We start from the raw sequence: 27,168 nt of genomic DNA, 5'->3' as shown, positions 1-27,168 counted from the left end.
AGTTGCGTGATAAAATCTTTGGGCTATAAAGCTCCCTCTTGACTAGGTCAAAGATTCTTCTAAAATAGATAAATAGATCTCATAATGAATTTTATTTCCGATTTTCATTTTAGAATTTTGTAATTAAGGGATTCTTCTGTAATGATTTGAAATAAGTTGATATCCCATTTAATTAGTTGCGATTATGAATTGAGTCGAGGCCATGTCTAGTCCATTTATTTAGTCCTTTGGAGCTTGTACTTTTGCAATGATTTATTGATCAGCTACAACCTCAGCACTAGGGCGGCGCATAATATATAAATATCGAATTATCGTACCGAAATAAAAAAAAATGGTATATGGTATTCGATATTTTGATATTTGATATGGTATTTGGTTTAAAATTTTAAAATAATTTGATATTGGGTGTATAATATTTGGTATTAAAAAAAATAATATAGAAATATCGATACCGTACCAAAATATATACTAAATTTATTGAGTCCTTTGGAGCTTGTAGTTTTGCAATGATCCATCGATCAGCTACAACCTCAGCAGTCCAAATTCACTTTTGGCAACCCATTTCTACTTTGGTAGAGCGCCCGTGTCTAATTTTTGTATGTCAAACTGTCATAGCTTCAGTAATCAAAACTTCCCTATATATATACAGAAGATTGAAATGCATGTGTGAATTGCTATAACGTTGATGTGAGTACTATATTTCGCATGAAATCTTCACGACATGACAGCGAAAGTGTTTAGCCCAAAAATAGATTTCTCGATCAAAGTAAATATCTAAAAAAAATCGAGTTACTGATAACCAAGATTTACTTTACTTTTCCAATAGTTTGAAGAATAAATCAAGAAATGAAAATAATTGACAAAGAAAATATGAAACAGATTGATAATCACTCCCAAAATTACAGTTTAGAACCTTGAGAATAAAGTAAAGAATGATCGCATAAAATTTCAATAATTATCCGATGCCATTACAAATGAGGTTTCAGTTCTTATATAGGAGCATACAATTATAACGGTTTCCTTACTTAATCCGGGCTCACTAATGGCATTAATTGCCTTGATTACATGTTACTATATATAATTTTAACGAAAGTATTTATGGCTAAAGATTTTCTCTAACCGTATCGATCGAAGGTCGGGATTTCAAAGGCCCTCGATGTACCAACAACCGAGCAACCCGCCTCTTTATCCTTCCCAAGATTCAAGCTCTTCAAACAATGAGATATGGCGAATTGAAAATATGTTCAAGCAAATGATGGAAAAGAATGTCGATGCCCAACTTGCCTCACACAACACATCAATCCGCAACTTAGAAGTTCAAATGAGGTAAATCTCTCAAGCATTAAATTCTCGTCCTAAGGGGGCACTACCAAGTGACACGGTAGTAAACCCAAATGGTGAAAATAACACGGGATATGCCATGGCCGTTACCACAAGAGGTGGGAATGCATCCATCTCAAGTCAAAGGCAACTTGTTGATGATGATCAAGTGGTGCAAGAAGAGTAAACCCCGAACAATGTGGTGCAACCTAATGAGGAAGTTCGGATTGATATTGATGATAGTGTGGAAGAGACTCAATAGGAGGTGAACACGTCTAGGGATCACATTATTGACATACCGGAGCCGGTAGTGTAAAATGCTAAGGCACCATTGCATAAGCCTCCACCCCCATACCCTCAAAGACTTGCCAAGCAAAATGGTGAGAATCAATTCAAGAAGTTCATTTAAATGATGAAGAGTCTCTCAATCAATGTGCCATTAGTTGAAGCTTTGGAACAAATGTCTGGTTATGTTAAGTTTATGAAGGATATCGTGACAAAGAAGCGGTCAATGAATTTTGAAACTATCAAAGTCACTCATCAATTGAGTGCAATTGTACATTCAATGGCTCATAAGTTGGAAGATCACGGTGCTTTCACGATTCCATATACAATTGGAAGTACCGAGTTTGCTAAAGCTCTTTGTGATCTTGGGGCAAGTATCAATTTGATGCCCTATTCGGTTTTCAATACTTTGAAAATTGGGCAACCAAGACCCACCTCTATGAGATTGCAAATGGCTGATCGTACCATGAAGAGGCCTTTGGGTATGATTGAAGATGTCTTGGTTCGTGTTGATAAATTCATTCTTCCGGCGGATTTTGTCCTTCTAGATTGTGAGGTTAATTATGAAGTGCCGATTATTCTTGGGAGACCTTTCCTTGCTACGGGGAAGGCTCTTTGTGATGTTGAAGCCGTAGAACTTACATTCCGGGTTGGTGATAAAAAGGTGGTATTCCATGTGTGCAAGTGCATGCGGCAACCAAATAACAATAAGGTGTGTTCTTTTGTGGACTTGGTGACAGATGTTATTGATGATGAAACAAGTGCTACAATTAATGTTGGTGATATGTTGGAGGCCGTGTTGCTCAAATTTGATGATGACGAGATGTATGGTTTCATGAAATATGCGAACTCTTTGCAAGGAATGGGGTCGTACAACTATGCACCCCGGAAATTATCCTTGGATCTTGAAAATAGGACAACTCTTCCTACAAAGCCTTCTATTGAAGAGCCTCCTACCTTGGAGTTGAAGCCATTACCTCTACATCTTCGGTTTGAATTTCTTGGGCCTTGTTCTACTTTACCGGTTATTCTTTCCTCTTGTTTGACTAATGTGCAGGTAGATTCCACATTGGCGGTGCTACAAAAGAGGAATAAGGCTATTGGGTGGACATTGGCGGATATTTTGGGGATAAGCCCCGCCTTTTGCATGCATAAGATCAAGTTGAAGGATGGCGCCAAACCATCTATTGAACATCAAAGGAGACTCAATGATGCTATGCAAGAAGTTGTCAAGAAGGAGATTATCAAGTGGTTGGATGTCGGGGTTGTCTACCCCATCTCCGATAGTTCGTGGACTTCTCCGATTCAATGTGTCCCAAAGAAGGGGGACATAACGGTGAACACCAATGACAAGAACGAGTTGATTCCTACAAGAACGGTGATCGGTGGAGGGTGTGTATGGACTATCGCAAGCTCAACAAAGTCACTAGGAAAGATCACTTTCCACTTCCTTTCTTAGATCAAATGCTCGATAGATTGGCCGGTCGTACTTTCTATTGCTTTCTTCATGGGTATTCGAGTTACAACCAAATTCTTATTGCTCCGAAAGATCAAGATAAAATAACATTCACATATCCCTATGGTACTTTTGTCTTCAAGCGGATGCCATTTGGTTTGTGTAATGCACCGGCGACTTTTCAAAGGTGTATGATGGCTATCTTCACGGACATGGTGGAGGACTACCTTGAAATTTTCATGGATGACTTCTCGGTGGTTGGAGATTCTTTTGATGATTGTCTCGCAAATTTGGATAAAGTGTTGGATAGATGTGAAGAAACAAATTTGGTGTTTAATTGGGAGAAATGCCATTTAATGGTCGAGAAAAGCATTGTCCTTGGCCATAAAATCTCAAAGAACGGAATTGAAGTTGACAAAGCAAAGATTGAGGTGATTTCTAAACTTTCACCTCCAACTTCAATGAAGGGTGTGCGGAGTTTCTTAGGCCACGCGGGTTTTTACCGGTGCTTCATCATAGATTTCTCTAAGGTGGTGAATCTATTGTGCAAGCTTCTTGAGAAGGATGCTAAGTTCAACTTCAATGATGATTGCATGAGAGCTTTTGAATTGTTGAAGTTCAAGTTGACAACTACTCCCATCATCACAGCTCCAAATTAGAGTGTCCCTTTTGAACTCATGTGATACAAGTGACGTAGCGGTTGGGGCTGTTTCGGGGAAACGCATCAACAAAATATTTCATCTGGTCTACTATGCTAGCAAGACCATAAATAGTGCCCAAGTCAACTATACCATTACGGAGAAATAGCTCATTGCCATTTTGTTTGCAATTGAAAAGTTTCGTCCGTACTTAATGGGAGCAAAAGTCATTGTCCACACGGATCATGCGGCGCTTCTTTATCTTATGAGTAAAAAGGACTCCAAAGATCGGTTGATGAGATGGGTGCTCTTGTTGCAAGAGTTTTATATTGACATCCAAGATAAAAAAGGTAGTGAAAACCAAGTAGCGGACCACTTGTCTCGTTTGGAGGAGGAGGGGAGGCCGCATGATAGCCTTGAAATCAATGACTCATTCCCCGATGAGCAACACTTGGCAATTTTAATGAAATAGGTACCATGGTTTGCAGATCTAGCAAATTTTCTTGTGTGCGGAATCATTCTGGATGAGTTCTCTTTAAACCAAAGGAAGAAGCTCAAACGGGATTGTCAAGATTATTATTGGGATGAACCATACCTTTTCCTGATTTGTATAGATGGGGTGATTAGAAGATGTGTACCAGAAGAAGAGCAAGGTGAAATTCTTGGGGCTTGTCATTCTTCGCCATATGGTGGTCATCATGGTAGAGCAATAACTGTGGTCAATGTGCTTAGTTGCGGTTTATATTGGTCTACTCTTTACAAGGATGCAAGTGAGTTAGTGAAAAGATGTGATGAATGCCAACGATCCGGTGGGATCTCAAAGAAGAATGAAATGCCTCTCACAACTATTTTGCAGATTGATATTTTCGATGTTTAGGGTATTGACTTCATGGGCCCTTTTGTGAGCTCTTGTGGAAACACCTACATCTTGGTCGCGGTTGATTATGTGTCCACGTGGGTTGACGTCGTTACTTTACCCAACAATGAGGCGAGAAGTGTGGTGGATTTCTTGAAGAAGAATATTTTCACAAGATTTGGTACTCCACGTGCAATTATAAACGATGAGGGGTCATATTTTTGCAACAAGGCTTTCGACACTTTACTTAGCAAGTATGGTGTTACTTACAAAGTCACGACTCCTTATCACCCACAAGCTAGTGGGCAAGTAGAAGTTTCCAACGGGGAGATAACGAGTATTTTGTCTAAAACGATAAATGCTAATCGGACGGACTGGTCCAAAAAGCTTGATGATGCATTATGGGCTTATCAGACGTCTTACAAAACCCCTATCGGAATGTCACCATACCGGTTGGTGTTCGGGTAGGCTTGTCATCTTCAGGTGGAACTAGAGCACAAGGCCATATGGGCTCTAAAGAAATTGAAAATCTTGATTGGGATGTAGCCGCTAACTTGAGGGTGGCACACTTGAATAAATTGGATGAGTTTCGGTATCATGCTTATGCAAGTTCGTCCTTGTACAAAGAAAAAATGAAATATCTTCATGACAAATACATTTGGAACAAAGAGTTCAAGGTTGGAGATCTTGTATTGTTGTTTAACTCAAGGTTGAGGATGTTTCTTGGGAAGCTAAAAACTAAATGGAGTGGTCCTTTTGAAATTGTGGGACACCTTTTGGTGTATTAGACTTGAAGAACAAAAACAATGAAGTATTCCGAGTTAATGGTCACCGGGTGAAGCACTACTTGGGAAAAGTTGGAGATAGCCACGTCGTGGCGGTCATTCATTTCACTTGAGGGTATTCTGCGTCAAGTTAAATCAGGCGCTTCTTGGGAGGTAACCCGTGTTTCTTTTCCTTTTTCTTTTGTAGTTAGGTGTTATTTTTGTTCTAACTTGATTTGAAGTGTGCTACAGGGCTGAGTGTGATTTACAGGAATTGTGGACAAAATATGGCTAAGTATGCAAAAATTATGCAGAATGCAGTTGATTTGTACGGACCGCACATTTGTTGGTGCTACAACGAAAGAGCATTATGGACGCACATTTATTTTGTGGACCGCACAATCGAGATGATAAAAATACCAACTCTCTGAAGTTTTAGACTGTCAGTGCGGAGGTTGATCTGCGACCGCACATGAAAATGTGCGGTCTGCAGATGAAAAGTTGAGATGAGGCCCTAGGTAACAGAGTGCGGACCGCACTCGACCTTCTTCCCCTTAGCAAACGACTGGTATAAATAGAGGAACAAGGCCATTTTTACACTTTTCACCCTCTGAACTAAAAATTGTGCTCTGTTAAATTTTCTTGGAAAATTTCATCTGTCCACACACACAACCACTTTGATCATTCACTCATTACACTCATTCATCTGGTATGCTTCAATTTCACGTTAATTTGGTTAGTTTAATTTATAGATTTTTAATTTTTTTTAGGCCATTTGTCATTAGAGTTCAATTGTGTGACCATGTGGGGTAAATCTGAACTGGTTTAACTTAATATATGCTCTATGGGGACTAGGTTAGTCTAATTTCATGTTAATAATGTTGCCATATCAAATTGTGCACGAAATTGAAAAACCTAAGTAGAAAATTTTGATATGTGTGTCACTTTTGAAATCTACGGCCGCACTTGAATTTGTGCATTCGCAGATGTTGAATTTAGGGAAACATTAATGAGGAAGGGATCTACGACCGCAAGTTAAAATTCATGGACTGCAGAATTCCCAACACGGTCGTAGATCAACACATTTACTGTCATCAGAGAGTCCCTACTTTGAGACTCTAATGTGTGGCCGCATGTTTAATTATGCGGACCACAGAAATCCTGTTGCGGCCGCAAATTAGCCAATTCTCTGTCATCAGAGAGTTGCATTTTTGGGTCTCGGAGGTGCGGCCGTAAGTCAAATTGTGCGGACCGCATTTTACTTTTGCGGCCGCACAACAAAAATGCATGGTCTGCAAGTCCTTACCGGCGGCCGCAAGTGAAATTGTGCGGACCGCAAGTCACATTCCCTGCAAGCATGATCTACTTGAACACCCTCACAGTGTACTCTGGTTTATCCTTTACTTGCATGTCTCCCGTGTATGTTTTAACATTGAATTGCAACTAACAATCGCATTTTCTTGATACAGATAATGGTTCGATCCAGAGGACGAGACGACACTTCAAAAGGGAGAGGTGAACCTTCTCAAGGCCGAGGCAAAAGTGCCTTGCCCCTTGGGCAGCAAAAGATAATAAAAAAGAAAGCACCAGTAGGCAGAGGGAGGAGTGCAGACCTCTCCGAGACCAACTCATATGCCCTGTCTCGGGAAGTGTCAGAGGGCAACTCAGCCTCTGTTCAGGAGCAGCCGGTCATACAGTCGAGGCCGCCAGGGAGATACCAGCTCAGGGACAAGAAATCCTCATCTCATAACACTTTCAAAGGATCGGAGAGTGCTAGTCAAGCTTCTGAGCCATCGGCTACACCAGTACCTGAGGCACAGGATGCACCAGTTCATGATATCCCTGATGATGGTTGAGGGGGCGATGCTACAGCTGCTGGTCTTGAAAGATCAAAGAAGTAAGAGATTTGGGAGGACCGCTTTGTGAGCCTGGCCGCCTTCACCATCTTCCATGTATAGTGGCCAATGAGGCTGCTAGCTCTTGAGCGACAATTTCTGTTGACAGATTTGGAGAGGTACAACCTAGCCGTTTTGAGACAGTTCAGGGAACGAAAGGGATGGATGTGGTTCACTTAGAGTGTAGTGGATGCAAAAGAATACCTTCTCCGCGAATTCTATGCCAATGTAGCTCACATAAAGAAAGGGACGAAGGTGACCAAAGTACGCAACCTCAAGGAGAGGTTTGATCAGCATACACTCAATACGTACTTGGGCTTCGAGGATGTTGAGCCGACGGAGTATTTGGAGAAATGTGCACTGAAGGAGGAAGTCCATCCTTGGCTAGCTGAGATTCTGGCACCACTTTTGTATGCAGTGCCAAACATTCACACAAGTCTAAAAATATCATACAAATTCGCTCGCGCGATTAAAATACAAAAATAACATCTAAAACTATGAATTGGACTCTAAAACGCATGATTTTCAAAGAAAGTTTTAAGAACTTCTAAAATTATAACTACGCGTCCGACTCCTATCAATTCAACTCCGAATGACGCTAAATTTTGCAAACAAGTGCTAAATGCCATAACAGACCTATTCCAAGTCCCAAAATCAATTTTCGAGTTCAATAGCTAAAAGTCAACCTACTGTCGAAATTTTCAACTTAAAATTGTCAAATTTCGGTAAATCAACACAAATCAACCTATAGACTTCCAAAATTAATTCCGGGCATACGCCTAAGTCCGAAATTATGATACGAAGCTATCGTAGTCATAAAACACAGTTCCGATGTCGTTTTCATAAAAGTCAAAGTTTGGTCAACATTTCAAATTAAAGTTTCTAAGTCTAGAATCAAGGGTCCAAATCAACCCGGAAGCCTCTTGGAACGAAACTAATCAACCTCGCAAGTTATAAAAGCATAAACTTACATATGTGAAGCAATAAAAGGGGTAACGGGGCGCAATTACACAAAACGACCTATCGGGTCATTACAAAAATTAATTGCTTTGACCTTGAAAATTATTTTTTAGGTTAAACAATTTGGTTCCATTATCGGAAACTCAAGAAAATTTTCTATTCATCCAAAGATACTAATAATTTCTGTTAATATTCACTTGTTTTCAGTTTAAACCTTCATCATAGCCGAAATTTTCTAATCAACACAGTTGAGGACAACCAAGTTGGAGATGGCTTTACCATGCAAAATGAAAAGGGAAGAATAGCCATGATAATGATAAGTAAGCAACAAGCAGAGAAAAATGGAGAATGTACATCGGTATATTGGTACCACAACTATTAGTATCGGAACTGATTATAACGAATCTGCGCCAAACAGTTCTGAAGCAGGAGGTTCCGATATATCGAGTAATTTTAATTTGCATAATTTAGTTCTAACTTTACAAAAATATATCAAGGAAAAGAATGGGCGGATAGAATACCTCCAAGAATTCCCAACTATCCCACGAGAATGATATGCATAACCGATACAACACCGGGATTCAAATAGAGGATGGCACAGAGGTTCAATCGAAAGTCAAAAATAGGTTTGAAGACCAAACGGAGGTGGTTCTTGGGTGATCCGAATCTAAACGCAGAAATCTAAAAAACAGGTCCGAGCAAAGAGATACAGGATTTTCTTCACGGCCTAAAAAAGATCTGAACCTTCCCGAACAGGTAAAGAATCACCTTGCTAAATTGTAAAATTCCACAAGAGAAGAATGAAGGTTAGGAAAAGCATGGGTAGAACACCCACAGGATTGCTTACAAAGATACCGCATCTCATAACTAGAAAATAAAAGATAGGTGTGGGGTGGATAATTAAAGACTACGGGGAAGAAGGTTCATTAATAGCCATGGACAATTAGAAAAATATTTTTGTAAACAATCATTGAACCGAAAGAATCAGAAGCCATGAGGTCAAATGCTAAAGAATTAGAAACTATCATTGACTTACCAAATAGGAAGGTTTATGTTGGTCGAGACTCGACACCGATTTTAAAGGTGGGTTGATTAAACTTTTATGTGCTAACGCAAATTGCTTTGCTTGCCCCCATGCTAGCATAACAGGTATACCACCGGAGGTAATGGTTTATATGCTCAATATTGACTCCGCGGTATAATCCGGTCAAGAAAAAGAAGAAACTGGAGTCAAATAAGAAAAGATAAAGTTATAAAACTTCGAAAGATCAGTTTAGTCCGAAAAGTCGAATCATCTGGACTCGTTAACTAACATCAACCCATCATTACTTTCAAAATTTTGAGGAGAAAGATGGTTGATGGTATACCAAATTGTCTTGGATGTCTCGGTAAATGCAATCTCAATTCAAGCAGATAAAGGTACACAATCTCCTATCTATTATAAAATGCTTTTAGACACGAAAACTAGATATTTATATTTTGAGAAGTTGACATTAATAGCAACTACCCTAAATTCAAGGCTTTATTTTTAATGTCATCCAATTTCCGTAGTCACTATATTTTCATTATGCAATATTTTGCATAAACATGAACTATCGGGAAGGCTAGCTAAATGGGTAGTCGAATTTAGTGAATATGATATTATTTATCAGCTACATATGACTATAAAATCACAAGTTTAGCAGATTTCATGATTAATCTTAGCTCGAACATATTACCCGAAGCTGAAAAGGAAATACATATTGCTTTTGGGATAAATATCAGATCTGGACCTTCTACACAATTAGGTCCACAAGTGTTAAAAAGCCCCAGGTTAGTGACAGTGCTTAATGCACCTATCGGAAAAGTAGTTAGACAAGGAAGCCGAGTATGAAGCATATGTTACAGGGCTCGAATTAGCTGGGGGACTTAAAGAAAAATTGTTAATTTAACGATTGATTCTTAACTCGTAATCAAATCAAAGGAAACTATGCATCCCGAGAAAATCGAGCCAAATGTGCTGGTCTCGGATCTACTGTTGATATCACAGACTGCGGAAATAATTACGGGCTCTTATTGAGAAATATCTTTTCTGGATCAAACAGTCTCGGGATCGAGTCATCCCTTATTTGGGCGATCTCTGATCTATCATCAATTAGAATAAAAATGAGGTAATCTCGACTAATTTAATTTGGAATTAACATAATAAATTCATTGATTACTTGCAGAATGGGGCTTTACCTAGAGACAAGCACGCTCTCGACAACTCTGAGTACGTCTCATCCCGTACTGCCTTGTTGAAGAAGAATTATATTTGAGAATATTCAAGGGTCCCAAAGCTAAAATTCTACTAGGACCCAGACAACCAGAATATATGATGCGAGAAATTTATAAGAGAGAAATGAAAACTACTCCGGTAATAAGACTTTAGATCGAAAACTCATCAAAGCCAATATGACTAACTCAAATCAAGATATGGCATGATCCTCGATAATATTTTGAAATCTCCGTAGTTCCTGGGCAGAGTCAAAAATATTTGACAAAAAGAGCTCAGGTACCGTCCCCATGTTAGAACTGGACCATTTGAAAGTCAATCAACATCGGAACTAGGTATCCTACCAGGGACTATTAAACTGGGAACTGTTAAATTATGATTCCAGTATTTGAGTTCTCATACCTCAAAACTAGAATACTAGGGAGATTACTTATACTTGAAGATTAGTCAATTTGACATGACTTTATAATAAGTGATACAAACAGTCAATTGCCTTAGGAGATAAAATTCCTAAGAGTATTCCGATATTATCTATCATCATCTCAACTTAGTTAGTTGTCTTGCTCATATCAAGCATAAATACTTCAAATAGTATTGAATCAGTTCTTCAAAAACACATATACTATACATACACAAAAAAGATCGAGAACTCCATGTCAGAGTCAAGAATCCCACGATAAAAAATGAGAGTTTTATATTTAAGTCAACATAAGTAAACGCAAATATTTCACTAGAATAAAGTTCACTTTGAACAAACACGTGGCTTATATTCGGTCCAACAAACCATTCAAGTTAAATATATAAGACTTAACGGCTGATTAAATTATGACTCAGATATATTATCCCGTATATATTAATAAAATCTAAGATATTATTTCGGACATGTATCCCTCTCTACTTGGAAGTATGTTCATATACTCAAAATCGGATTCAACATCCAATCAGATATAATGTCTCTTCGAGATAAATCTACTAAGATATACATTTATTTGGGATCAATATTCCCCCAGACTCAATGTCTTACCGAGATCAATACTCCCGTAAATCCTATTGGGGTCAATACTCCCATAAATTATATCGGGATTAATACCCCCTCAGACTAAAAGTCTACTCGGATCAATCAATCCAATTTTATGCCTAAGTGAAAAGGAGACGTCCTCTTCATAGCGTTTAAAATATATAAAAGGGCCCTCTTTTATTTAAAAGTCAGACACCAAAGGTGCAACTTTTAGACATCGCACATAAAACGATGCATCCAAATATATATAAGTCTATAAGACTAAATATGAGCACGCAAATAAATTCATAAAGTGCCAAAAAAAGTTAAGTACTCGGATAAATTCCCTACTGTACTAAATAATATAGAGACAAGCGTGATTACAGTACTTATATCTTTCTCAAATCAAAGAATTCTTTCTATCATCCGCCATGATAATGGAAATATCATCTAGCATGGAGATAAGACTATGTAGGCTGGGAATTGGTTTGAGAATTACTCTGACTATCCTCAGAAAGCTCTTGCCTGCCCTTATAAAATATTTTTTTTGGAAGACGTGCAAAGACACTCTCCTAATCAGTACCCATAGTACTCTTCTTCTAAAGTCATCCAATCAAATGGCTAACGGTCGGATGTCTCGATCGTAAAGTTAACCAGATGTATAAAATTTATGGATTTTATCAAAATTAAAAATTAAAATTTCCTGGTTATTAACATCTCCGGTCTCTAAGGCTGTGAGGTTATAAAAGTTTCGTGTATAACTAAAAACCCAAGAGTCAAAACTCAAAGATTAAAAGTTTCGGATGAACACTAAAAATCCGAGATAAAGCTTTTTGTGGTACTAATACTTTTTCATCCCCAACCGATTATTGACGAAAGGAACATAAGTGGCAGAGTTATCATCTGAATCTCTAAGTTCTGCACTTTTTTTTCCTTCGTCCGGTTTTTGTCCCTATTAGGTTTTTCTGGCAAGGTTTTTAATGAGGCAGAGGCGAGGGTGAATAAGATAAAATCTTTCACTTTTCGATCACATCACAGTGAGTAACCGAAAAGTGGGAGGACTATCTGTATTCGTGAAAAATAGATTCGGCACATGGGTCTATTAAATGGCGACACATGCTAGCAAACTTATGATAAAGTTGAACGAATGACATGTAAAGATGATACATGGAACACCCTCCGGACCGAACATAGTCGTACCGTGCATGTTAGTCTCGGAATTGATCATCACAGAATAACCCCGGATCAAGTACGAGAGAATAGCTCATAATTACAAATGAGAAAAGAATCAATTAATCTCGAATTATATGAGATTTATCATCATTACGCCATCGGTTATAAATCAATCATGTAACGTACAATAAATAAAATAATTGGTTGTAACGGGCAGAACAAGGCAATCAATTACGAAATTGACTCAACATGCACGAGATTGACTCAACAAGCACGAGATTAACTCAACAGGCGCAGGATTGACTCATTAGTTACAGACTTAACTCATGAGTTGCGAAATTAACTCATTAGTTATGAAATTTCAGCATTTACTCAGCAAATACAAGTCTTCCAAAAGTAATGGATGGATTGAGTAAATGCTCATAATGGATCCATAGTTCAAGGAGAATGGTTACTTACATTTAGCCCTATAAATAGACACACTTTACCACCATTGTAATTATCTAATTTTCTTCTCTCTAGTTTTATATATTATAATTTATAGCATCTTGTTCCCAAGTTAGCCATAGTTCGGCTCTTCAAGCTATGTTCGGCTCATCATCCTACAAAGGATCATCCAATAAGAATTATTTCTTCTCTACTTTATTTTTATTATATTATCTGTCATTGAATTTATTTCTCACTTCTCTATCATGTTGTATTAACGAAAATTTATATCTTTCGGATCGAATCGATTGCTTGTGGCCCGTCATATAAAATTAATTTCTTTGACCTTGAAAACTAATTTTTGGGTGAAACAGAAAGATTTTTAGATTGAAATACATCAGTGTAGGGGCAGGGAAAGGGAAAGAGAATGCTATGATATTGATGGGGTTTGAACCTTCCACCTCAACTGAGGAAGGCAGAGATCTTACCAAGTGAGTCACTCCTTATATCCCCGAACCCCAAAGATCCAATAGTTACCAAAGGAAAAAACATTTTCACAGTTAAGATTGAAGACGGTGATAAATCGTCAAGCCCATGTGGTGGGGGTAAGAGAAATAGGGCTTTGCTTGCCATTAAATTCTGTAATTGAACTAGAAAGGGCTTGTAGTTGACCGCTTGTTTGGCCCAAGGGTATAGGCATCATTGCATTATGTACCATAAGCCTAAATTACAAACATATAGTACTAATTAACATATTACAACACCTTTCTTTTTTAGAGGATCCAAAGGTTAAACTTTTTTTAAGGTTAAACTTTATTTACATTTTGTACTGGTAATCAATTTTTTAACAATTAAAAAGAACGACATCATTTGGGAGACAATTTGGGATGAAAGTACTTGCTAGTGAGGGATGAGTTTGAGTCTTTGAGGTCAAAGAAATTAACATGGGTACACTCCACATTATGCAACAAAAGACATGCAGAAAATACACCGAGAAAGGGGGTATGATTTATGTCAGCAGCACACCCAGCAACATAATGTATTGTAAGAGCCACCACTCTCTGCCACTGCCCACACTCTCCTCTTCCTACTTGTGCTTCTTGCTATAGTCCATATATATGACATGTAATAATCATATTGTATGGATCTACGGAGACGGATTCAAGATTTAAGTTTGAGGACTCATTCTAAAATTTAAGCATTAAATTAATTATGCGTGAAATTATTGATCAAAATTTAATATTTATTGAAATTTTAGTAAATCTTTACATGGTAAATATTTATTCGCACTCAAAATATACACAAAATTAAGCAATTTAATCTTAGCAAAAAAAAATGAAAGTGAGAATACGTATCACTTAATCATGATTGATTGATAAATGTATGTATGAAAGACACATATCTTGTGTTCAAATTTTAATGTAATATATATATATATATATATATATATATATATATATATATATATATATATATATATATATGTGTGTGTGTGTGTGTGTGTGTGTGTGTGTGTGTGTGTGTGTGTGTGTGTTCAGCAGCCCCAAGATAAATCCATTGAGCATATATATGACGCATATCCTGGTGGGTTCATATCTACATATTATACTCTCCTCATTAACCTAGGGAAAAAAACTAAAATAAAATCAAATAAATATTCACGTAATTGTTTAGTGTTTTTGCACATGAAGTTAAGGGGAAAGAATAGCAAAAAGAAGGTGAATTTTTTTTCAGATAGTTGGCTTTACCTCTATGATATTCTAATAAGTATTTTCTTTATTTTTCTTGCGTTAGGGAAGATATTTTACTTACTCCCTCCTACATGTGACTATTGTTAAAAGAAGAATGATAGTAAAATTGAAACACCTTTCAAGTCTGTTGCAAGTAGTCTATATCTTTTTATGATTAAGAGTTTTAAAATAAATTAAAAAAGACAATTTCATGTTAAAAGAAAATTGAATTGAGATATCATTCCTGTTAGAACTAGGGAGGCAGCAGCCTTTAAAGCGGACGGCCCTTAACAAAACAAATACGAACAGATGTGATGTTGAAAGTTGAAACCACAGCTAATTAAGGTTGTTCTAAGAACTAAGAACCAAGTATATGACGGCTCAATGCTGAACATGCTCCAACAGTATTATTTCAAAAAATATATTTCTCCTTTTTTTTTTTAATCCAAGAACAAAACAATGTTATCCAGAAAAGAAAATTCAAAGAACTTTTCCCCAAAAAGCTTTTCCCATATATTCATTGATACTTGATTGAAATCAAAGTTTTAATTAGAAAATAATAAAAGTTTTAATTTGTTGAGATACAAAATGAAATTAGACATTACAAAATGCTGGATTTTTTCTAATTTTCTATTAAACCGGGGGATTAGGGAGAGGATGGGAACAGAAATTGTCAAGAGAATAGAAATCACACTTATCGTGCGGAAAACTTCCATTGTATAAAAAATAATCGAGACATAACTAATAAATTGAAGTCTTTGGTTGATGGTATCAAATAATACAACAACAACTCAGTGATATCTCACAAGTGGAGTTTGAAAAGAGTTGTGATTACACATACCTTATCCCTATCCCGGGGGAATAGAGAGGCTATTTTCGAAATACCCTCGACTCAAGAATACGAAAAGAAACAAATACATCAGTACTAGATGATATCAAATAATATTCATCTTAATTTATACGAAAATTTATATAGTATTTTATATGGAATTAATGTAAAATAAGCATATTGTCAATGCGGGAATTAAATTATATAAAGATTAAAAGGCCTTTTTATAGAAGAAAGTTTATGTATAACAATTCATTCATTATCATCTTTTTATTTATTTATTTATTATTTTCTAATTCATTCACTTTAAGATTGACTCTCTGTGTCGTGTAGACCATCGTCTTCAACTACTTTCACAGTATTTTCAGTGTGACCACTAAAATTAACGCATAACAATTCCTGCACTATAATTTTTGGAGAACTAATAAGTGAACCAAACGTTATTTCTCTGCCATAAACATTATTTCTACAGTTGAAAACATTTCTTTTATTTTCTCATTTCTTTTTTGTAGAGTGTAAAGGGAACCCACCAAACCCTAATCCAAAAGTACACAATTTGGACGAGCAGACACTGGCGAAGATGCTTTCCCCAATGGTTTGACGGTTGACCGTTCCGTTCCGTTTCCGCCCACTATTTTTTGCCACTCACGCTTGGTATGTTCCGTAAATATGCTGCAAAATCAGCCCCTCTTTCCTAGTCTCATATCCTTCATTTTAAAAAATCAAAAAGCAACAGCCAGCCTGGGCCAAACATAATAATACACCCTCCACTCACTATCCTACTCTCTCCCCATTGATGTGTATACCACTTTCCTCTCAAATTTCTTTTTATTTATTTTCATTTTTCTTCCATTTTAATTTAATTGGCTATAGATGAAGCACGTCGAAATTGTCATACAAAGAAAATTTGGGAAGTTCAATTTGAAGGTAGAACATCGCTTTCTAAAATCATATAGTATCAGTCCTCCCCTTTTTAGTGGTTCATTTCTTTATCATGACATGAAGACATTATCTTTCTATTTTTTCTTATGTATATACGTAAACTAAAATTAAAATTTATTACAATTATAATATATTTCTTACGCAAATAACATTTAAATTTTAGAGTTAAACGTAATGCATTCTTCTCCAATTTAATAAAGTGATACAATGGTTTCACTCCTTCGTACCAAAAAATACATATCAACTAGCGACTTTGTTGAAGAATCTTAGTTGAATTTTTGTATATATTACCTATTCTATTTTTGTGCTTGGAAGTGAATTTGTCAGTTTAGATGGCATAAATATTCCAATCCCAAAGTTCAAGTTAAATATTGTCTTTCCTCATGTTAAAATAATGCATATATTTTTCTAAAATAATTTTTTTTCAAATTAAACACAATAATCACATAGAACAAAAAGTGATCCACGAGTTATGTCTATTACTTTAAACAAAATAGATACAACATGAATCCACAAGTTCTTTGAACAAATAATAAATACATGGTCAAATTACAAATAATCAATTTGAAATAGAAGGGCTCTAATAAATGTAAATTCAATAATTGATTGTGACAAATGAGACTCCTAAAATACTTCCACATGCATTTTGCAACCAATATAGTGTCACTATCAGTTAATATCATTATCCTATGTAATTGAGTACTTAAGAAGTACATATGTTAATGTTAAGTCCAAGAATTATGTTGGATCCGAAGAAGCTATCCAAATTTCAAATAAAAGGTGTTTTAAAAAATAAAAATATCTAGAGATTGAAAAGGGCCGGCGGGGAAAAGGGAGAGAGGGAAAAAGAGCGCGTGAAGAGAGTAGAGGAAGCCAGTGTGTAAAGGCAGTTGGGGGCAGGCAATGTAGACTGTAGAGTATACTATAATAATTTCATGTCCGTAACTCCTCCTTTTTTCCCCCTCTATCTCTTTCTTTTGCTTTCTCTTCCCTCCCATTTTACTCTCTCCCTCTTTTTTTTTTTCCCTCCTTCCCCTCTCTGACCTAATTGTCTCCCTTCCAAAATTCCTCCACTTTCTCTCGTCGAAAGAGAAAATCCTTCACTTCATCTACTAGATCGATCTCTTTGTAATAGCCAGATCCATATTCACTTTTTTCAGATTATTATTCATCGATCAAATTAGAGAATTCAGAGAAGATGACTCCATCAAGTCAATTTGGGGACACGACCTACACAAAGGTGTTTGTAGGGGGGTTGGCTTGGGAGACTCAAAAGGAAACTATGAGGAAATACTTTGAACAATTTGGTGATATTTTGGAGGCTGTCGTCATCACTGATAAGGCTACTGGACGATCCAAAGGCTATGGCTTTGTACGTTACTTTTTTTCCATCTTGTTAGTTTTTTATTTTTTAAAAAAAACTATCTTTACAGTCATGTCTTGGTAAGTTTTTTTCAATTTACATTTTAAAAGAAATGACAGGAAAGTAGTAGCGAAGATCTCTTAAGTATTTTTGTTTGATATATGATCATGTTGGCTTGGCTTCCAAAAATAGGTAACATTTCGTGAGCCAGAAGCAGCGATGAGAGCTTGTGTGGATGCTGCTCCTGTCATTGATGGCAGAAGGGCCAACTGCAATCTTGCTTCCATGGGTGTTCAAAGATCTAAGCCTACTACCCCTAAACATGGTATACACTATAATTATTTTATCCTTTTCAGTAGGTTAATCCCCTTTTAAATGTTTATACCTATTATCACATGTAATTTTTCTAGCATATTTCGCTTTATTTCATCACAAATGGTATAGTTAATTACCAAATGTTGTACTTTTTTTATTCAACTCTTTTAATTATACATGGTACATACATCCATTGGATAGTACTTATTAATTAGTGGATGGTCATTATGTATATTTGACTGCTTTTTAAGCAGATATATATACTCCCCATTATGGGAAAAAAGTTGTAGTAATTCTTTGTTGAGATTGTGTGTATGTTGGCATGGATTTATGAATAAGAGCCCACTTTATATAGGATGCTCTTCGCTTTAGCACCACCAGTATACCATGTGACAGGATATGTTTTACAAAAGCATGACAGCTCATTCTTCTGTGTAAAAAAAACACCACCTTTTGCTTTTTTTGCCATGCCTTGTGTGTTTTATTTTACCTTTAATTTTCTCTCAAGTTAATACTAGTACTCTTTCCAAACCCACTGTGTCCAATAAGGAAAACTTCTGCTCATTCCTCTATTTATTTTTTCCTTTTTATGGTTAGTATGACTTATAATTAAAACACTTTAATTAATTATAATAAGCAGGAGGAGGCAGAAACTTTAGGGTGATGAGTGGTTTTCAAGGAGGGTTTCAAACAGCAGCAGGAGGAGGTGGGTTGGGCACAGCTTTTCCTTCAGCAGCAACCTTCCCTCATTATGCCATCCAACAAGGCATCCCTTACAATCTTTATGGGTATGACACTAGTTATATTTTAAAGAATATGCTTTTTATTTTCTACTACTGTAATATATATACAATTACTTGTTTTTTTTCCGTTGTGGGGGGGGACGAGTGAGTCTTCACGTGCATATGCCAACTCATTGGTCAGACACAACACCTCATTATACAAGAGGATTCTATCCACGCATGCTCACTCATTCCACCATTCTTTTCTATCTATCATAATGTCTCCCCCCTCTTTCTCTCTCTCTCTCACTCAATCACACTGTGTGTATGTGTGAGTGAGTGAACATGGTAATGTCGACATTATCATGTATACACAGCTCATCCTAGGACAAGAAATGACTCATGCATTAATTGATATTGTACTCAAACTGTTCACTTAGAAAACTTGTATACCAAGTTTCACATTCTAATGTTTTTTGGTTTCGTTTTCTTGTGACAAACTGTCAGGTACTCTCCCTACTCGCTAGATTACACTTATCCTACGGTTTGTACCCATTATCTCATCCTTTCTTTCGACTCCTTATGTATCTTTCATTTAACAGTTGAACTACAGTATGCATGTTACTTGGTTGTTAAAGGAATGAATTTGCATCTAATTTATTTCATTTGATGTGACATTATCTTTTTATTAATTCATTTGAAAAAATACCTATCGCTTAATCTTATTACGCTACATAATTGAAACAACGGAGTATAATAAGTCAAAGACAAGTTTGTGGTGACGCAGTTGGAATGCACGATGTCCAAAGCAGGAATCATTTGGTTTTAGTCAAAAGCTAATTGTTGACCTTTATTTCCTTTTCCCCATCTAAAGAAGGCATGAATCTTGAAGTTCAGTTTGTGGCATGCATGAAATTTACTCCTTTACAGTCTCACCCGTCAATAAACTTTGTCAGACTTCTGAGCAAATTCTCAGTCTAAACAAATACTGTACTTGTAATGGAATTCAATCTTTTCCAAAATTACCTAAACCAAAATACGATCAATATTTCCATTTTTAGTAAATATTATACTCCCTTTACTTTATTTTTGTATGGTACTTTCCTTTTTAATTTCCTTAAAAAAATGATAGTACATTTTTATATTTGATTTAACTTTCCCATTAATTACCTTAATGAACATTATCTTATACAATAAAAGTAACAACTATATCCAATCTCAAACAAGTTGGGGTGGATATGAATCTTCGCTTCTTCATTTTACCTTAATAATACGTATTATCTTATAACCACGGAAATATTATGACATGTTTAAGACTACTAGTTCAATTGATATTTTTGGTACATGACAAAAAGATTCTTAAATTTTGTGTCCAATCAATCAATGTCATATGAAATGAAATGGATTGGATGGCCAAGTATTATTAATGTAGAATAATGCTAGACATTAGTATGAGATGTTTGTTAATTTGTGCAGGGTTACTATAGCGTGTATGGAGGAGCAGCTAGCCAATATCCAGTGTATGGCACTGCAGCTAGTGGTGTGTTATCCAGTGCAGCTGCTGCCTTTTACCCTTACATGAACTTTGGAGAAGGAAATGGTGGAGGAACGACTGGCTACACAGCCGCCAGCCAGGGGTACGGCGGGGTTCAGTACCCACACCATCTCTTCCAGTATTCAGCTGCTGCTATCAACTCCACTGGTGGGGGTTACCCAGCACAGCACTATGGTACCCCCATTTCCCTCGCTCCCTCACCTGCACTGCATTCAGGTTTGCATATCACACCCAATCTCTTTAGTTTTTACTTTGTTTAATACCATGAGATTTAAGTACTTTTGATATTTGTCAAAAGTCTTTCTTCTTTTTTAAACTACGTATCTAGTCAATCATATAAAATGAAACCGACCGAAGAAGTAATTCTTGTGAAAGAATATGTTATGTTCAGCCAAAAACTTAATTAGGCATTGGAAAAGATAACCAACACTTTCTTAAAGCCCTTACCCTTTTAATGTTTGGAAATTTATCTTTTTCACTTTACCTGCATGTACTTGAAATAAATTCCAAGTCGGAGTCAATTTGATCAGTTTGTATTTAAGACTACAACTAAGAAAAGGCCTCTATATCTCAGAGAAGCCTTACTTTCAAGCTAGCATTGAAATCCATGGACTCAATAGTTTTTGACTTTACAATATCAACACACCTAACTGTCAACAAACTTAAAGCTCGCCATCAAATTATGGCCTACCAACAATTAATATCATCTGGTTTCTTATTTGTTTCATTAATGCCTTTCTATGTGATAATTGAAGGAAATAAAGTACTTCTTTGAAAGGAATTTTAACTGCTAGTAGCTAGTTCCTCGATGTGAATTTCCTCCAATCCCAACCAGCCCTCCTTTTTGTTTTCATTAATTTAATTGCGCTACTATTGATGGGAAGGAGGTACTAATATCTTTGACAGTTTGTTTTGCTGTGCCACAGGCGTGACAATGACGCTGCGTGGACCAATACCTCATCGTTAAGAGAGACTTTATAATTGTCATCTGGTCAAGAGAGATCGATACAACATTCATCATCTACAAAAAATACTGAAGGATATTTGGCCTAACCATGGTTCTCTTGCATCTTTCTCTTTGTCAAATGGAGGCCCGCGTATGGAACACGGGCTTTTCCCAGAAGCTTAAGGCCCCCCAAAGGGGTACGTTCAAAAACTGTGGAGTAAAAATTCTCCATACCATTTCTTCTCTTGTAAGGAAAGGGTCCTTCAAGAGAGAAACAAAGCATGCATATGCATCTCATCATCACCAACTCAAGCTATCAAAAGTGCTGAGTTGGTCATCATCTTTTATCTTTCTTTTTTATAAAAGCTTAGCCCTGGAAAAGGCTGAGCAAATTGTTTTAAGATTTTGCCTGTGAAGGGCTCAACTAAAAAGTTCCGAGTTAGTTTTAGTTTTAAAAAAAGAATTGTAAATTCAAGAATTTTCCAACTTGTAGTCTTTTCAACTTCACTTTAATGTGGATCTTGAAATGGCTAATCCCTCCAACTTAAGCTACTCCTATTAACTTGTAGATGTTATAGAAATATTTGTGAAATCATGGGAATGAGGATGTCCCAAGTTTTTGTTACTGCTAACTATTAACTAGTCTTAGGATTTTAGAACTTAGACTAGGATCAATCACCTTTTGAAAATCTTTTTAAAATTTTCATTTTGATAATCACACACTGTGTCTAACAAGCCAGCAATGTCTCTTGGGGATAAGAGAAATTGTCTGAATTTACTGTTGATGTTTGTTTGTTTTTAATGTTGTAAAAAGTTTAGGCGGGGGCTAGAATTGGGTAATTTTAGCCCCTTTTACTTTAAAATGTAGGAGGGATAGTGGATAATATTGGTTAATCTGTTTAGCTTTATCATATTGCATTAACTTTTTCAGGAACTCCATTAAATGGATATGGAGTTCCCATGCATCAGAAGTTAGTTACCCTAGGGAGATATTTTGGGGTCTCTTGGGTACTTCTTCAACTAGACTCATCTACCATGGTTAGGACTCAGGTCATCTTCAATTCTGTCACTCTCTCTCTCTCTCTCTCTCTCTGTCATCTTCAATTCTCTGTCTCTCTCTCTCTCTCTGTAATTTGAGCTGAAATTTGATACTCTTTATATGTATAAGCCTATTTTTGGATTATAACTAGGAAGAAGATTCATTCTCCATCATGGGATGCTTCAGAATGGATGCTACTTAAGCAACTTACTGTTTTTATTTCAACTATGTCAAAAACGACTTTGTTTAATTTTTGCTAATGCACTGTCTATGATGGACTAATGTTATCTGTCGTCCTTGGAATTTCCCCTACCTCAGCACCTTAGTTTTCTTTCTCTTTAGTTTTTTCCAATTTACTTGTAGGGATAGAATTATACATTTAAATTATACCTATTATTCCTGTTGGTTCAAGAAGGCTGAGGCTCCATCTATTTTTAGTAAGACAGTTGATGACTAGACGTTTGAATTTGAATATATTCATTTGAAATATTAATATATTGTATTAAGATCTTAATACTAAAAATTATGAATTATTATTCTTTTAATAGTTGGGCATATAAAATTTGTTTTTATTTAAAAATTAATAAATATAAAATTTAAATAAAACAACAATTAATTTATACTACATCAATAATATATTATTAAAGAAATTATATGGTGGTTGGTGGTGGTGAGACTAACGATGGCAGTTGTTGAATGTCGGTTGGGGGTGGCTGATGGTGATGATTGTCGTGAGGATGGTGGTAGTTGATTTGTCACGACCCCAGAGGTCGTGATGGCAGAGAGACTAGGTAAGTCTATCAATGCGGAATAATCATAAATATCTGAAATAAATAAACTATAATTCAAATAATTACAACTCCCAAAATTCGGTAGAAATAAGTCACAAGTTTCTAAAATTTATTCTCAATATTTCTATGTATCAAGGTCTAAAGAAAAATAAGGAAGCAACATAAAATGATAGAAGGGGACTCTAGAGTCTGCGGATGCTGGCAGATATACCTCGAAGTTTCCGTGCGCAGGTAACTCACTGATGTTTAGACTGGTAAGATGTACTACTGCGACGTTAGGGGTGAAAGGGATGGAATAATGGTGAAATATCATGTTTATAGAAATTTTGAACGAATAGATATAAATACTTTGTTATAGATCTTAATCATTCAAAATTCGGATCTATTAAGTGGTTGAAAAATTAAAAAATAAATATACTGAATAACTAATATTCGTACCTTCGTTAAGTGCAACTAAATGAGCTATAAGACATTAAAGATTTTTCTTTAAGGCACCTTGATCACACAGTTTAGTTAATACTCTTATAATTACTAACTTATAAGAAGTTAATTAATATATCCTCATCTTATTAAGACTTAACCAAGTATAATTTGATGTAATGGGATAAATTTTAGCGTTCGGAAGAAACATAATCCGTTGCTGGCTGCCCCAACCCCCACCCCTACAAAAACAGAGAGAATATCTAGCTTGCTATCTCCTCGATCGGGTTCCTGTTTCATAACAGTCTTAGGTGAAAAGATCATTGTGGTGACCCAATCAGGAGATGCCAATTGCTAAATCCTTGTTCATTACTAGCATTGTCTTTATTCATGATTTGGCAAGGTATAACACTTAGCAGTTCATTGCATGAAGATTACATTTGCTACAACTTAGGCGCTGAATGAATTTAATTACTTGGATTTTATATTTTATGAAACTTCTATCTAATATATATAAATTACCATTACATGGAGTATTGGTAAAGTAGAAAATAAATAATAAAAAATCAAACTAAGGTGCAGAGATATCTCACTCTCTTCAAGAGATTGAGCTTCACTGCAGTAGAAATTAAACTTTACTACTAATAATATTAATTCTAATTGATTTGTTCCCTTCTGAATACAATGGTCCTATGGCGAGCGTCGCCTCACTCAAACTAACCTGCATAAATTGTTGATCACAATAACACTAATTTTAGTAAAACCCTCAATTTATAACTTATGTTGATGGAATATAAGGAGCTCACAGTTGAGGTCCAAGGGACATCCATGGATAACCACCACCCACGTAGTTTAGCTAATTTAATAGCCTTCGTTTTTAATATAACGGAGTATTTAGAAAATTTCTCCTTCTTACAATACTCTTTCATACATAGCTGCACCATTTTTTTTCATGCATCACAAGAGAGAGAAAACTCCTATGTATAGGTGTAGAAAGTTTTCAACAAAACAAATAAGTGTGTAGTGGTTAATTGGTACCATTTATGAGAAGGTGAGATCATAAGTAATGACTATTAATACACCTATTAGTAGATAAAAAGTAAAACGTCAAATGTTGGCTGATGAGTGTGATTTTTGGTAAAATAACTGGCGTATCGGCCGATATTGGTCGGAATTGTTAAAATATAAATAAATAAAAATATATTATTTCTGACCGAAGTCAGTCGATAATTTCAAATTTCTGCAGATTGCATATTGAAATTACCGACCGAAGTCCGACAGTAATTATGAATTTCTGGGTTTTTAATATGAGAATTCCAACCGAAATCGGTCGGTTTTCTGGAGAAAAATGTGGTAGAATATGATCACTTTTAAGCTACACCACCTGCCAATTACCACCAATAGCCATCCTATAATAGCAGCATTACATTGCTGCCATTCAATCACAATTAAACACTATAACAACGCCAACAACAACAATAATTAAACAAAACCAACAATAACAATTAACCAACAACACTCTTTTTCATGAGTATGACAAAGGCCACTTGGCTTATGGCACAGCCAATCGGTCGGCTACACGTTATGGGAACAAAGGTGTGATTATGCTTCATCAGATGTTCGCCAGTTGTCCCACCGGAAGCAGTGGCCGGGGCGGGGCAGGGCGGGGCGACCCGTTTGGCACTTGAGGCGGTGGAGTTTCTAGATTGGATATAAAAACAGCACAACATTCTTCTTTTTGAGGCTACAGAATATTGTGAGCGTTAGCACCCAAAACGCTCTGAAGCTTCTAAGAATTCCCTAAACGATTTAGGGCAAGAATCAAAAGTGAACTTGGTGAAACTTTAAGTAAAGGGGCTCGTGATCATCACTGTACCATCTATATTCTTGTGGTACTGATTTTGGAAATTCATTTGGAAGTAAATATAATCACTATAGAAATGAAGAACTCAGAACTCAGGAAGCGTAGGTGATCCTTCAAAAAGATATGTAAGGCGACTTTCTTTCATTGGCATGTCTTGATATAAGCGTTCCCTTATGAACAATCCTTCTGTTGTAAGACTGAGTTGTTCTAAGCCTTTCGTGATAAATGATATTCATGTTCTTATTCATTCTTTGTTAGTGACATTTTCTTTCAAATTTGAGATGTTCCCGGATGGTGTCATGAGGTCATGAAATGTAATTCACTCTAGGTCTAACCTTGACATCTCCGGAAATTGGTCTTGTAATGCACTTATATATATGCATTTGCTCTATTATACTGAGTCGTGCTATAATCGACCGGGTATGACACTTATTGTGCAACCACTTATCAATTAGGTATGATGTGACAAGATGTGAAATATTATCGAGTCCTCTACGAGGCCGGGTACGGAACAATGTGATATGAAATATTACCGAGTTCTTTTGAGGCTAGGCACAACCGAGACCTCCTGAGGCCAGATATGATGTGATAAAAGCATGAGATTTTACTGAGTCCTCTATGAGGCCGGGTACGACATGAGATGATATGCCCCAAAGAGTGGGTGAATGATATTATATTATATGTAATGCATAGCCCCAATTAGTGGCTTAAATTTTACAAAACTTGCATATATTCATGATTCATGGTTAATGCACTGCACACCCCAGTGACTTGTCTTCGGCATTCAGGTTAAACTTGTGTGTTTATATCTCCTGTTATACCTTTGGTTTACATACATTGTCCCTCATAAATACTCACTACATCTTTTGTACTGACGCCCCTTTCTTCTGGGCGATGTGTTCATGCCCACAAGTAAATATAGACCCGGTGACGTTCCTTCCCAGTAGAGTGCATGTTTCAGTGGTTGGTTGTCATACTCCACTTCTCCGGAGTAGCTGTACAAAAGTCGATAGGTATTGGAGTATGTGTCTCTGTCATTTTGGGTATGGTGAGACCCTATTCCGACCAAGTTGTATATTATGGTACTCTTAGAGGCTTGCAAGCTAGTGTCCAGTGTGTACGTAAATATAGCTACGACTCTATTGGCAATGGTTGTGTATAATACAAAATGTTGAAAGCTTCTTCCATAGTTAGTTGTGAGTTTTTTACATTTTGGTGTTATATTTGGAGGCCTTGTTGGACTCAGACTTCAACGTTGAAAGGTCTAAGTATGGACATTGGTTCGCACGGGCCTTCGGGCGTCGTGTGCCAGTCGTACCTCCCGAGGTTGGAGTGTGACAGTTTTAGCGCAAAATGCTTTTATCTTTTCACAAATGTATATTTTAATAATTTCAACTGCTACCAAAAGAAAATAAAACGAAAAAATGTACAATTATCTAAAAGAAAATTTTCAAAGTAAATCTCTAGAGATACGAGTGATGTGAAAAATTCCTTCAAGATGTAAAGTAGTAGCTCTGCTGATAAATTACTGCCAAGCAATATTAGCTTGTTACTCTTCTCGACATTTATTATATTGGTGAAAAAGCTTAGAAAAAGGGTAGGGTTTTTTAATGATAATAAGTTGTTAA

At 36.3% G+C, this 27,168-nt stretch overlaps 1 protein-coding gene across 4 annotated transcripts; it reads left to right on the top strand.

Moving 5' to 3' along the window:
* The first annotated feature begins 17,437 nt into the window (after positions 1 to 17,437).
* Positions 17,438 to 22,747, top strand: LOC107816572 (uncharacterized). Of its 4 annotated transcripts, none has more exons than XM_016642294.2 (6): positions 17,438 to 17,897; positions 18,081 to 18,213; positions 18,841 to 18,991; positions 19,433 to 19,469; positions 20,402 to 20,696; positions 21,407 to 22,747. In XM_016642294.2, the coding sequence occupies exons 1-6, from the start codon at positions 17,724 to 17,726 to the stop codon at positions 21,445 to 21,447; spliced, it is 831 nt and encodes a 276-aa protein (XP_016497780.1). In that variant the 5' UTR covers positions 17,438 to 17,723; the 3' UTR covers positions 21,448 to 22,747. The 4 variants fall into 4 exon arrangements, with proteins under 4 accessions (XP_016497780.1, XP_016497781.1, XP_075108497.1 ...); XM_016642295.2 differs by having other exon boundaries at positions 17,440 to 17,897; positions 18,844 to 18,991; XM_075252396.1 differs by having other exon boundaries at positions 17,440 to 17,897; positions 18,844 to 18,991; positions 21,387 to 22,747.
* Positions 22,748 to 27,168: the final 4,421 nt, after the last annotated feature.

This window comes from Nicotiana tabacum, chromosome 4, assembly GCF_000715075.1.
Source record: "Nicotiana tabacum cultivar K326 chromosome 4, ASM71507v2, whole genome shotgun sequence".
Lineage (NCBI taxonomy): Eukaryota > Viridiplantae > Streptophyta > Magnoliopsida > Solanales > Solanaceae > Nicotiana > Nicotiana tabacum.
The sequence above is the reverse complement of the archived record's forward strand: the minus strand, read 5'-3'. Positions and strand labels throughout refer to the sequence as shown.